The sequence below is a fragment of the Microcaecilia unicolor genome, chromosome 11 (assembly GCF_901765095.1).
Source record: "Microcaecilia unicolor chromosome 11, aMicUni1.1, whole genome shotgun sequence".
Taxonomy (NCBI): Eukaryota; Metazoa; Chordata; class Amphibia; order Gymnophiona; family Siphonopidae; genus Microcaecilia; species Microcaecilia unicolor.
Window position 1 is genome coordinate 130040263 of NC_044041.1, and position 13358 is coordinate 130053620.

The window sequence follows — 13358 nt, forward strand, 5'->3', positions numbered from 1 at the left end:
GTATAAGTATAGAATATGTGAAAAGCTGATCAATAAAGCAAACATTACAGAATATCAGAAAAACAATGATAATAGAATATCTTCATGCCCTGGTTATGACAGTAGCTTCAACCAGGAAGAAAGCTCCAAAAGAAATGCTAAATTTCACCCAGGAGAGAGACCAGTTTCAAATTATTGTCAAAGCAACATAGAATCCATTCAGGGAAGAAACCGTTTACATGCACTGAATGTAGAAAAAGCTTTATTCATGGGTCACAGCTGGCAAAGCACCAGAGAATACACACAGGAGTAAATCCATTCACATGTGCTGAGTGTAGTAGAAGCTTCTGTCAGAAGATACTCCTCACTGTTCTCAGGTTGAAGCATACAGGATTGGAACTGTTAGCATGTACTGAGTGTGGTGGAAATTTCTGTCATGGGCACCGGAGGGGCAATGAACATGGCAAAGCTGATGGCTTCTCCAGGAAGGAAAAGTCAGAACCACCCTGACACTGGACTACTAAGACTCGATCAGAGGTCTGCACAGGCCGCAGTCCGGGGTCTCTCTCTTGAGGAGGGAGGTGTGACAGAACAGTGTGTTTTAAGCCTGTAAACTGCCTAAATTGATTCTGAGGTGCATTTCTCTGGTTTGGCCAGCAGGTGGTGCATTACAGTTGTTACAAAAAAGTGAAAGCCCTCTTTTAGTTTCACTCAGTGAAGAAGTGAATCTACAGTACTGTGAGCAGTATACTTTTAAAACTTGTTGACTGGGCTCTGATTGGCCCAGGATCTCCTTTTTTTTTTTTTTTTTTTTTTTAATTGTACTGGGGGTTTTTTCCACAGTTTCAGCCCAGGAGAAAAGAGAGAGAGAGAGAGTGTCTTTGCTGAAGCCCTGTAAAAAAACAGTTATATTTGATAACTGGAGTACTATATATGTCCTGATCTCCCCAGGTACTTTTTAGAAAGTAACCAAATGTTTAGTTAAGTGTTATAATTGATCCATAATTCAATTACCTGTTATTGTTTGCTAATTGCACATTTTGTTTTCTTCATTGTTCCAGTGTGACAATAAACCTGTTTAGTTTGTTGACTCTGACTGTCTGGACTGATAAAGAATCCTGGTGGTTTGTGTGTTAGGCCTGTGTGTCCTTTCTAGGAACTGTGGGACCACTGGAAAGCACTGGGGATAATCTGAGTGGGAGATTCACCCAGTGGCGGTTGTGATCCAGTTGGTAGTAGGAGGGTGCTAGTGTTGAGCACAAGCAGCAGGTGCAGGCTGACTTGATCTGTGCTGGAAATAGACCCTCTAAGTGGCTGCAGGGTAACCTCAGGCAGGTGGCTAGGTGTTTCGTGACAGACCTACCCCCTACCTATTTGCTGCTCAAGCAACTGTAAACTCCACTGTGGTCAGTAAGGACAGAGAAGTGACCCAGGTTATATGAAATCGAGGAACAGAGTCATGCAATGGTACCTTCTGCTCGCGGAAGCGGCCATCAATGATACTGCTGCACAGATCATCCATCCTCTTCCTCTCCACTATGTGGTCCAGCACAAGTTCTCGAGCTCTTGGGGCCCGCAGTTGTCCTGCCAGCCAAAAACAGAATCTCAGAATCACTGAAACCCTGCACAAGTAGTACTGTATGATACATCACAGCTCTGCCAATGTACCTCATTCCTGCACTGCAGTACCTCCTGTTATTCCAATACTGAGCCCCTTCTTTCACATGCATCTCTTTCACATGCATCTCTTTCAATGCATCTTACTCCTACCCTGAAGCATTCCTTATTAAGTCCTATACGGCAATCCTCACACACACAGTTCTGCAGTGCACTTCACTACTGCCTTGCCAAAACCCCCTTTTATTCCAGTACTTAGTAGCCTGCTATTTCTCTAGTTATCTTTCTCACTGGTTCTAATACTTAGGATAAATGATCATGACGATTGTCACTGCGGCATAATGTAAACCACATTGAGCATGCAAAGAGGTGGGAAAATGTGGGATACAAATGCAGCAAATAAAATAAAAAATAAAAATATTTAAATCCACACCACGCCAGCTTCTACAAAGCCCCTTCTCTCAGCCTGTTACAAGGAAGTTTAAATTCCTTTACACTGATGGTAGAGTATTCCAGGCATTGTCGTCTTATTTGGTCTTAGAACCCCACCTATGTTTTATCACCAAGCTTTATAGGAATATATAACTAGTGAAGCTGATCAAGCCTCCGTAATTCAATGTCTGTGTGTGTGAGAGAGAGAAGACAGTGTATAGGTATGTCTGTGTGACAGAGACACACACAAAAAAGATTACTGGGTGTAATAGAAATGAATTTTAAAGATAGTTTTTTAACTCTGCCTTGACCGGCAGGGCACTCGTTCATTAAAATGATTGTTTAACTTTGATTGTGTGAAAATAAGTTGGAATGTAGAAGATAAGACACAGCTCTAATTAATTTGGTACGTGAAGGGAGAGGTGGAGCCTGTTTCAAGTTCAGATTGGTCACCTGGACTGAGAAACATGCGACCACCTTCCCACAGTATGGCTTGTTTACCAAAACAGAGAAATTCTCAAGCATTCTGTAATTTTCCTTAGCTCTGAGCATGAGTTCTAAGCCTAATAAAAAAGAGGGGCCTCTTACAGTGAAACCAGAAGCTCATAACTAGACTCCTGGTCATGAGACTCCAGCTTCACTGAAAAAGGGGCTTCTCTCAGCTGATGTAAAAAGCCGGAGTTCAAAATGGCTGCCGAGTAAAGCAGACGTGTGCTTCGAGATCCCGCAAAATTTACCTGAATCTGCTGGCTGAGGTGGAATCTCCACCACTGCCGTTTTGAAAATGCCTAAGAGAAGGGGGAAAGCTGCTGCCGTAGCCTCTCAGCGGCAGAGTACCCCAACTCGAAGCGGCCCGATTGACTCTTTTTTGCAGAGGGCTCTGGACGCTAATTTGTCGGGGAGCGGCCCGTTGACAAACTCCGCGGCAGTTGAAGGCCTGCAGGAGAGTCCTGGGCTGGAAGTCTCATTAAGCCCCAATGATCGAGCACCTTCCCCTCCTCCCCAGCCTTGTGGATTTAGCTCACCAGAGATGGCGTCCTCCGAATCTGACCCCGGGAGTGGATACAGAAGTAGGAAGACGAGGGGCGACAGTAGAATATGAGGGAGCTGTGTCAACCACGAAGGCTGAAACATCGACGGAGGAGCAAAATATCTCAAGTTCGGCAGGTATTTCCTTACAACAAATGGAGGTAGGAACTTTTTCATTTGCAACTTTACAAACAACTAAACCTCCCGAAGTAACGTTGGACAGTATATTGAACGAGTAGAAGAGAAAGTTAAGCAATTGAATGAGCAAGTTGAAAAACAAGCAAAAGATATACAAGTACAAGAAGTGCAAAATACCATGCTTAAAGATTTAATAAATTTAAGAAGAAAGACAGAGATATTGGAGAATTTCTCTAGAAGCAATAACCTGCGATTTATAAATTTCCTATTTAACCTCTATTGCTCCAAGAGAGATGTTGAAAACATATTTTAAGGAAACTCTTCAGATAAGTGAGGAGAATATTCCTCCATTTGTACAAGTCTTCTATCTTCCTGTTAGAAACCAACTATCATAAGAAAATCAGCCCCTAGATGTTACAACTTTATTAGAAACTCAGACTCAGAACAAATAACACCAGCCACATTGGTGGTGACGGAGGCTTTATCACTACTTAAGTTTGGATATTAAAAATGTTTTATAAAAATCGAGAAAATCTTTAAGGGGTTAAAGATCAGTGTATACCCAGATGTTTGAGGGAACACAAGTGCGCCGGAAAAAATTTCTTCAGAAGAAACAAGAAATGATACAATTGGGAGCAACCTTTTTTCTTAAAATTCCCGTGCAAATGTTTAGTTAACTACCGTTCTGAGAAATTTGTGTTTTATGATCCCTCCCAACTTGAGACATTTATTACAACTAGAAGGGTAGTTGGAATAGATTCTCCAACTATCAATAATGCTTGAAAAGATATGTTTAGGGTCAAGCACACGTCCGCATTACCCTCCTTTAATTTTTTTTGTCAATATTTCAACGTATTGGTATTTTGAACTCCATCATGTGGACTTATGTTGGCTTAATTGTGGAAGTTTATAAAGCTATAAAAATTTCTTTGATGTTTTAATTTCTAATTAACCAACTTTCTGAGCAAGTTTGTTATACTTGTACTTGAAAATTCAATAAATAAAATAATAAAAAATAAAAATAAAAAGCCTGGATGATGTAAGGACCAGTGATGTAGGTATTGTTTATATTATAGTGTCTTATTGCTTCTTTTCCTGGTCTACAACTCCTAGCATTGCTTGGCTGCAGGGATCAGTGATGTAATGATTGTTTCTTTTTAACTATAGATAGGTAATATTGTTTCTTATATGGCTTAATCATTGTATATAGCTTAATCATTATTTATCTTAGACAATAATAAAACCTCTAATAAAAGCCTCATTTACCTAATACGAATCCAAAAGAATCCACAGTAATTACTGAGTAGTCTGTGTCAGTGAGGCAGGCTGTAAAACCAGGTCAGAACACTGGGGAAAACTCAAATAAGCAAAGAAAGAAATATGGCTAGCAAAAGCAGAGGCAGAATTAAAAAAAACGGCTGAAAATGTAAACAGAGGTGATAAGACTTTCAATTATGATAGAGAAAGGAGGAAAGGTAGAAATGGAATTGTAAGACTGAAAGATACTGAGACCTGTTATGTGGAGAGTGATGCGGAAAAAGCAGATGTGCTAAACAAATATTTCTGTTCTGTATTCATGGACGAAAATCCTGGAGGAGGACCACGGATATTTGTCATGGGAATAGAGTGGACATTGCACCATTTATAGAAGTGTTTATGAATAACTTGAAAAACTGAAAGTGCACAAAGCCATGAGGCTGGATGGGATACATTCCAGAATATTGAGGGACTTGGAAAAATCCTGGTGGAACCCCTTATTGATTTAATAGATCTTTGGAGATGAGAAAGATTCTGCAGGAGTAAAGACGAGTGGATGTCATCCCTCTTCATGAAAGTGGGGACAAGGAAAAAGTGGAAAACTACAGGCCGGTGAGCATCACTCTGGTCATTGGAAAATTAACAGAGACGCGCTAAAGGAAAGGATATTTAACTTCCTAGAATCCAACATGTCAAATGAATCCGACTGATGTCTTTGGGTGACAAGAGAACTGGATGAAGGACATGTGCCAGGTGTAATCTACTTGGATTTCAGCAAAGCCTTGATATGGTTCCACACAGGAGGCTCCTGAATAAGTTGAGTGGGCTGAAGTTAGGACTCAAGGTAGTGAACTAGATTAGAAACTGGTTGACTGATAGACAACAGAGAGTTGTGGTGAAAGGAGTTTATTCACAAAAAAGGAAGATCAATCGTGGAGTGCCTCAGGGACTGGTACTGAGACCGATTCTATTTAATATATTTGTGAGTGACATTGCTGAAGGATTAGAAGCAAAGGTTTGTCTTTTTCTGGATGACACAAAAATATTCAACAGAGTGGACACTACAGAGGGACTAGAAACCATGAGAAGGGATCTACAGAAATTAGAAGAATGGTCTAAGATGTGGCAGCTAAAATTTAATGTGAAGACGTGCAAAGTGATGCACAGGGTGTAGAAATTCAAAGCAGATGTACGAAATACAGGGTAAAAGACTGATAAGCATGGTTCAGGAGAGAGAACTTGACTGATCACGTCTCAGGATCTTAAGGCAGCGAAACAGCCAGAAGGATGCTAGGCTACATAAAGAGAGGTATAACCTTTTGGATGAACCTTTTGTTCGTCAAGTCCGGCTTGCTGAAAATCGTGTCCGTATATTTCGGGTAGCAGGACCGGTTATGTGGAATGCACTCCCACTGGAAATGCATCAAATTGCCTCCTTAATGATGTTTAAGAAAGAGTTAAAGACTTTTTTGTTTTGTGAGGCATTTTGCTGTTTACGTAAGCAATTTTATACTGAATTTTGCTGTCATTTATTATTATTATTTATTTAAAAAAATTGTATTCCACATTATCACCAAAGTTCTAGGAGGATTACAACCTTACATCCAACAATAATTCACCATACAATTTTTACATTACAGACAACTCCAGACACATATAATCTACTTTACAATATACATAATTTTCAGTATTCTACTGTTAAAAATATATCAACATACTGTGCTTCTCATATCAACAAGCTGATTCCCCTATAAACCTCAATGAATAGCAATGTTTTAATTTCTTTCTTAAAATCAAAGTTTCAACTTCTCTCAATTGTTTTGGGATTTTATTCCAAAGCATTGGACTGGCAATATAAAAGATTTTATTTCTATATTCTTCCAATATGATAACATGATAGGATGCCACATCAAACAAATATTGATGCCAGTACAGGAGACACTAGTCTATTTTGAACCTTGGAACATCAAGCTTAACCCTTAAATGTAATTCTCTGGTCAACTGGTAAACAATGTAGCTCTCTCAATATCGGAGTAATATAGTCAAATTTGGATTTTCCTGCTAACACCCTTGCAAGCGTATTTTGAGTTAATTGTAAAGCTTGTAACTGAGTCTTTTTTTAAAACCAATCATCAATCCATTACAGTAGCCAAAACACAGGGTAATAATGCACTGAATCACTTTTCTAAAGTTCTTTTGTCTGAGAAGAGTTTTAGTCTTCTCGATACATGTAATTTCCAAAAAACATCTTTAATCACTTTTTACTGAGAGAATTTAATCAATTACATACCATTTTAAATTCAGAGCAGAATCCATTATAACCCCTAAATTTCAAATCTTTTTTTTAAATTTGAAAAGTTTTATTAAACACAACATAAATAATACAATGTTTACCATGCAGCCTGCAGACTGCTCATGTGTTTCAAACATTCAAATTCCAACTCAACTTAAATTCACAATTAGTTTTTTGATAGTTTTCTCCCCCCCCCCCTCCCAGTTCAACCCCCTAAATTTCAAATCTTATGTAAGATCTTAATAGTAGTAGAACCAAAAACAAATTCTAGAGGCACATTTATATCTTCAAAATTAGATAGTAAGAGAATCTGAGGTTTTTGCCACATTCAATTTTAAATGATTTGCCTTCATCCAAGTCTGAGTTGATTATAAATATAATCTTAGCTTGCTAAAGGTAGCATATTATTTTTTAATTAAGATCTATTTACCGTCTTTTTGAAGGAATTCACTCAAGGCGGTGTACAGTAAGAATAAAACATAAGCAAAAGACAATTACAGCAGTAAAAATATACAAATAACATACAAAGTATGGCATAGTATACTACTTACAATGTCAACACAATACGTAAACATTTTAATTGACAGTGTAGGGTATAAGCAAAGATGAAACATATAGATAGGTAAGAGAATAAGAGGAATTAGAAAGTAAGGTATCTGTTTTATAGCTTTCTTTTAGTTAGATGGTTTGATCAGTGTGCATATCTCCTAATCTGACTTAGTGTGTATATTTCTTAATTATTGTGATGTAGTAACAATAATGACATATACACTCTCCATTTAAAGTACTAATAAAGAGTTTCATTTACCCAATACGAAACCAAAAGAATCTGTAGTATTTTATTTTGTGAGTAGTCTGTGGTGATCAAGTGAGCAGGCTGCAATACCAAAGCAATACAGTAGTTGGCGCTGTGAGCAGGATTCGTAGAGGGGAATGGAATTTTTTAAGCACATAAGTGGGGACAAGGAAGAAGTGGGGAACTACAGGCTGGTAAGCCTCACATCAATGGTAGGAAAAATAATGGAGTTGCTGCTGAAGGGAAGGATAGTTAACTTTCTGGAAGCCAATGGGTTACAGGATCTGAGGCAACATGGCTTTACCAAAGGAAAATCCTACCAAACAAATCTGATTGACTTCTTTGACTGGGTGACCAAGGAATTGGATGAAGGACATGCGCTAGATGTGATCTACTTGGATTCAATAAAGCCTTTGATACAGTCCCTCACAGAAGACTCGTGAATTAGCTGAGCGGGCTGAACTTAGGACCCAAAGTGGTAAAATGGATTGGAAACTGGTTGACCGACAGGCAACAGAGGGTGGCGGTAAATGGAACCCGCTTGGAAGAAAGTAAAGTGAGCAGTGGAGTGCTCAGGGGTCGGTGCTGGGGCCAATTCTGTTAATTATATTTGTGAGAGACTTTGCTGGAGGGTTAGAAAGAAAAGTTTGCCTTTTTGCGGATGACAGGAAGATAGCCATAGAGTGGATACTTTGGAGGGTGTGGAAACCATGAGGAAGGATCTCCAAAAGTTGGCAGAATGTTCAAGGGTTTGGCAGTTAAAATTTAACGCAAAGAAGTGCAGAGTGATGTACTTGGGTGCAAAAATCCAAAAGAGATGTACCAGATAGGAAGGGAGACATTGATAAGCTTGGCTCAGGAGAGGAATCTTGCAGTGATGGTGTCTGAGGATCTCAAGGAGATAAAACAACATGACAAGGCAGTGGCCACAGCCAAAAGGATGCTCGGCTGCATAAAGAGGGATATAACCAGTAGAAGAAAGGAGGTGTTGATGCCCCTGTATAAGTTGTTGGTGAGGCCCCACCTGGAGTACTGTGTTCAGTTTTGGAGACCGTATCTTGCTAAGGATGTAAAAAGACTGGAAGTGGTTAAAAAAAAAAGCAACAAAAATGGTATGCGTTTTGCGTAGCAAGACGTACGAGAAGAGCCTTGATGACCTGAACATGTATACTCTGGAGGAAAGGAAAACCAGGGATGATATGACACAGACGTTCAAATATTTGACAGGTATTAATCCACAAACACAAAACATTTCCAGAATGGGAAGGTGGTAGGACATGAACTGAGGTTGAAGGGAGGAAGACTCAAGAATAATGTCAGGAAGTATTTTTTCACCAAGAGGGTGGTGGATACTTGCAATGCCCAACCGCAGCAGATAGTGGAGGAGTGGAGGAGTGGCCTAGTGGTTAGGGTGGTGGACTTTGGTCCTGGGGAACTGAGGAACTGAGTTCGATTCCCGGCACAGGCAGCTCCTTGTGACTCTGGGCAAGTCACTTAACCCTCCATTGCCTGATGCATTGAGCCTGCCATGAGTGGGAAAGCGCATTTGTTTACAAATGTAACAAAAATAAAAAAATAAAATAATGGAATTCAAAATGCGTAGGATAAACATGTAGGAATCCTGTTTAAAATGAATTAATCCAAGAAGCTTAGCAGAGATTAGGTAGCAACACTGGTAACTGGGAAGCAAAGCCAGTACGGAGCAGACTTCTATAGTCTGTGCCTTGATCGTGGCTGGATAGATTTGTTGGGCTGGAATGGAGCTTATCAAAGGCCTCAATAACAACTTCAAAAGTTTTTGAACAAGGACAGTGCTAGGCAGACATCTACGGTCTTTGCCCTGAAAATAGCATGAACAAATGAAGTTCAGGTATACATATGTGGTATCACCTCATACCTTACGTAATGAGTTTATCTCTTTGGACAGACTGGATGGACTGTACAGGTCTTCATCTGAGTCATCTACTATGTTACTATAATGCAGCCGCTCCTCTGGTGAGTGCCAGGCTGAGGGCTGCCTAGTTATTGATCTGACTGGTGAGGAGACCTGGGTGGCTAAGCTGAGGGTGGTTAGATATTCACAAAAAAAAAAAAAAAAAAAAAAGAGAGAGACAGACTCTGATGGACATCTTTACCAGTGCCCATCCTCTCTGAAAAAGAAAGTTGGGAAGGTATGGACGGACGACCATGTAGCGGTTTTACAGATGTCTGTCAGCCATAATACAGTGGAGATATGCAATGGATAGGGACATGGCATGCAACTAGTTCCAGCTCTGCATCTACAATTCTTTCCATACAGAAACGTTTAATTAGACTACTCATAAGTCTCTCTCCTTTCACCTTCATCCTATAACCCCTTGTTCCAAAGCTTTTGTTCAACTGGAAGAAAACCTGCCTCCAGTGTATTTATTTTACTTTATTTGCATTTAGCTCATGCCCTTTTCAGTTTGTAGCTCAAGGTGGGTTATATTCAGGTTTCTCCTGTTCCCAGAAAACATGCAATCCAAGGTGACAGCGGACCATAGAAGAGAGAGATGCTGGACCCCGGGAGATGCAGCTACATAAACCCTGATGCTGTGCTCCTTTCTGGATTGTGTAGACGGTAAAACCACACTTAGCAGGATTTCACATCTGGTGTGCAGTTTGTCACCTACACAACCTGAGAAGGTGCACAGCATTGGGCATTTATGTAGCCACGTCTCCTGGCACCAGGTTAGTTTCTTGAGTAGGCTCTACTCTCCGAGCTGCTGCCCTGCTGAACACTGAAGCTGCAGTTTGTGGGGGGAGGAAAGGGAGAGAGAGGGGGAGAGCAGAGGACAGGGAGATGCTGGATCATAAGGGGGAAAGGAGAGAGAAGGGACATGGAGTAGCTGCAGCATAAGAGTGGAAGGGATGGGAAAGGGATCTGCTAGATGATAAAGGGGAAAGGGGAGAGATAGGGGACAGAGAGTTGCTTGACCATAGGAGTGGAGGGAAGGGAGAAGGGACACGAAGTTGCTGGACCATAGGAGTGGAGGGGAAGAGAGAAAGGACAGGAAGTTGCTGGACCATAAGGGGGGGGGAAGAAAAGGGACAGGGAATTGTTGAACCATAGGGGTGGAGGGGACACGGATTTGCTGGACCATAGGGATTGAGGGGAAGGGAGAAAGGACAGGGAAATGCTGTGGTGGAGGAGAGACAGTGATAGAGGGGGCAAGGAGATGCTAGGCTACAAGGGTGTAAGAAGGGAAAAGGCGGGGGGATACATGTCATGGTGTAATCATGTGGGAGAGACAAGGGGGTTCTCAAGGAGATGAGTATGAGGAGATGGTAAGTAAAAAAGGTAGAATTGTACTAATGGGGAGTGGGTGAAATGAATGGAAATAAGAAGCCAGGGAAGGAGTGAGGCAGGAGAGGAAAGGGTGAGATTAGAAGGAAAACTGATAGGTACTGGTAAGTGAAATATAGGTGGAGGACTGAAGAGTGCGAAGGTGAAATTTGACAGGAAAGATAGAAAACAGAGAGAGAGAGGAAATAGATCAGAAACAGATATAGTGAGGGAATAGAAGAAGATAAGAGGAAACTGGAGAAAGAACCCACTGGAAAGAGAGCAGAAGACAGACAAGAAAACAGAAAAGAAGAAACTAGGACCAACATGCTTGGAAAAATAAAGTACCCAGACAACAAAAGTAGAAAAACGGCCTTTATTTTGAATTTATTTGGTGGAATGTTACCTTTGGGAAATGTGCAACATGGATGTCTTTTATTTCTTGTTCAGTACAAGAGGAAACACATTTCTATTTTTATTTCTCCTATGCTGTGGTACATACCTAGTTTGAATTATCAAGTTTCAAATTTAATACAATTTATTAGACTGCCAGCCAGGAGTTACATCTAAGTGGTTTACAATATATTTAAAAATATAAGAGAAAGAAGTAGTGAGTGCACTCAACCAGACAAATAGAGAGTGAGGTAGAAAGGGAAAAAGAGGAGCTAAATGAAATGCATTCTGAAATAAAAAAAAGTCTTAAGTTTTGACTTGAAAGCCGGTAAAGAGGTTTGATATCATAAGGTGGTAGATAGAAGGTTCCAAAGCTGAGGACCTTGAACAGAGAAATATAGACACAATGTGCTCATGAAGAATTTACTTATAGGTTGGGATAATGAGTAGACTGTGGTCCTGTGAGAGGACAGAAAGTGAAGGGACATAGGGAAGTAGTAGTCAATAAAGATAGTGAGGTTCTTTGTAAGCCAGGGTTTTGAAAACCAGAAGAAGAAGTTTGTACGTAACTCGATGAGTCATTGGAAGCCAATGGAAGTTTTTTTTAGCAGCAGCTTAACATGGTCAAATTTTTTGCTTTATGGATTAATCGCAGTATTCTGTACAAGTTGTAAAAGAAGTATGTCTTTAAGTTGAAGACCTTTGTAAAGCAAGTTACAGTAATCAATCTGAGATATGACGAGTGAGTGAACCAAAATAGTAAGAGCTGAGGAATGTAAGAGAGATGGGGTTTTTATGGATACAGAGCATATTTACATTTAATATATAAGAGCTGACATACTGTATCAGACCAAAGGTCCATAAGAGTCATGTATGAGTGTGTCACAGTTGCAAGTATCGTCCATCATGTGTGTCCTGAGTGGAAAAAGGTTTAGAACCACTGGCTTAGAGGGAACAGTGGTTAAAATCCCGATGTGGATATACATATGTATTCACTTTCTAGAATGGGGGTTACACATGCAGATTTGAGTCTCACCCAAGCCATGCCCAAACCACATCCCCTTTAAATCTCTGTGTGGTAGATCTCCACTTATAAATAGCAGCTTTATGAAATCGGTTTTTATCCTTGTATGTGATACAGTGCCATTTAGACATGTATTTATATGTGGATATGTTTCTAACATAACATCCTAAGTCATGAAGCAGATCTGCAGATGCACAGAAGTACTGCACGTGCCCAGAGAAACTGAATTAGTTTCTGGAAAGTTCTGGAAGAAGCTGACCATTTTGGTGCTGTCAGGAGAACATCACCCAATTGTGTGCTAAAGACCTGCTTGCTCTTATACATTCCTGAGATACTCAAAAAAAACTTATTCTGTGTGTGAGAAAGAGAAATCTTTGCAAGGCCTTTCCAACTTTACCTGGCACATCTTGGACTTGTTCTTGTGCTATCCACACAAAGTCCCCAATATGCAGCTTCCGGACATCAAACCTCACACCATTTCTCTTCAACTCTCTTAAAAGCTCCTGTTTCCTATGACTGGAGCCTCTAAAGAAAATGATAACCAGAAATTAACCCAGGTATATCACAGGGAAAGGGGATGGTTACAATCAAAGGAGGAAATGATGGTACAATTTGTCACACAAAAAAAACACTGCCCCATCATAGAACAGCAGAGCAACCTCTCTCTGTCCCCATCCCAAACACAAACACAAACTTCTCCACTACAGACCAGGTATAGCATTGGTAGCTGTAATGCAAGCTTCACGTGCACAGCACTGGTAGAACTGCATCCTTTCCCCATAGCACACACAAAACTCTCTCTCCACAGAAGTCATTCAGAAAAGCAGACACAATGCAAGCTTCTTTCATATGCATTACCTTATTCGAGGAATAAGTCTTACCCAGTGGTTTCAATGAAGTCTACACACAGAACAATGTTAAACTGGCCTGGATGTAGGATGAACTCAGGTATGTGGTTGTGTGATCTCTCTTCATCATTATGGACCACAGGGTCATGAGCCTCACTCTCCCTGCAGCCACCAACAGGACAAATAATGAAATCAGGATGTGAGAAGCACACACTTAAGCTTTAATTACTTTGACTGGCAACCTT

At 40.4% G+C, this 13358-nt stretch overlaps 1 protein-coding gene across 1 annotated transcript in view; it reads right to left on the bottom strand.

Annotated features, from left to right (window-relative positions):
* MUS81 (MUS81 structure-specific endonuclease subunit) overlaps positions 1-13358 on the bottom strand; it is a 261421-nt gene that overhangs the window by 101155 nt on the left and 146908 nt on the right. The window contains exons 15-17 of the mRNA XM_030219968.1: positions 13147-13275; positions 12663-12790; positions 1451-1563 (exon numbers count right to left, since the gene is read on the bottom strand). Of these exons, the coding sequence (XP_030075828.1) occupies positions 1451-1563; positions 12663-12790; positions 13147-13275 (370 nt within the window). The remainder of the gene's footprint in view (positions 1-1450; positions 1564-12662; positions 12791-13146; positions 13276-13358) is intronic.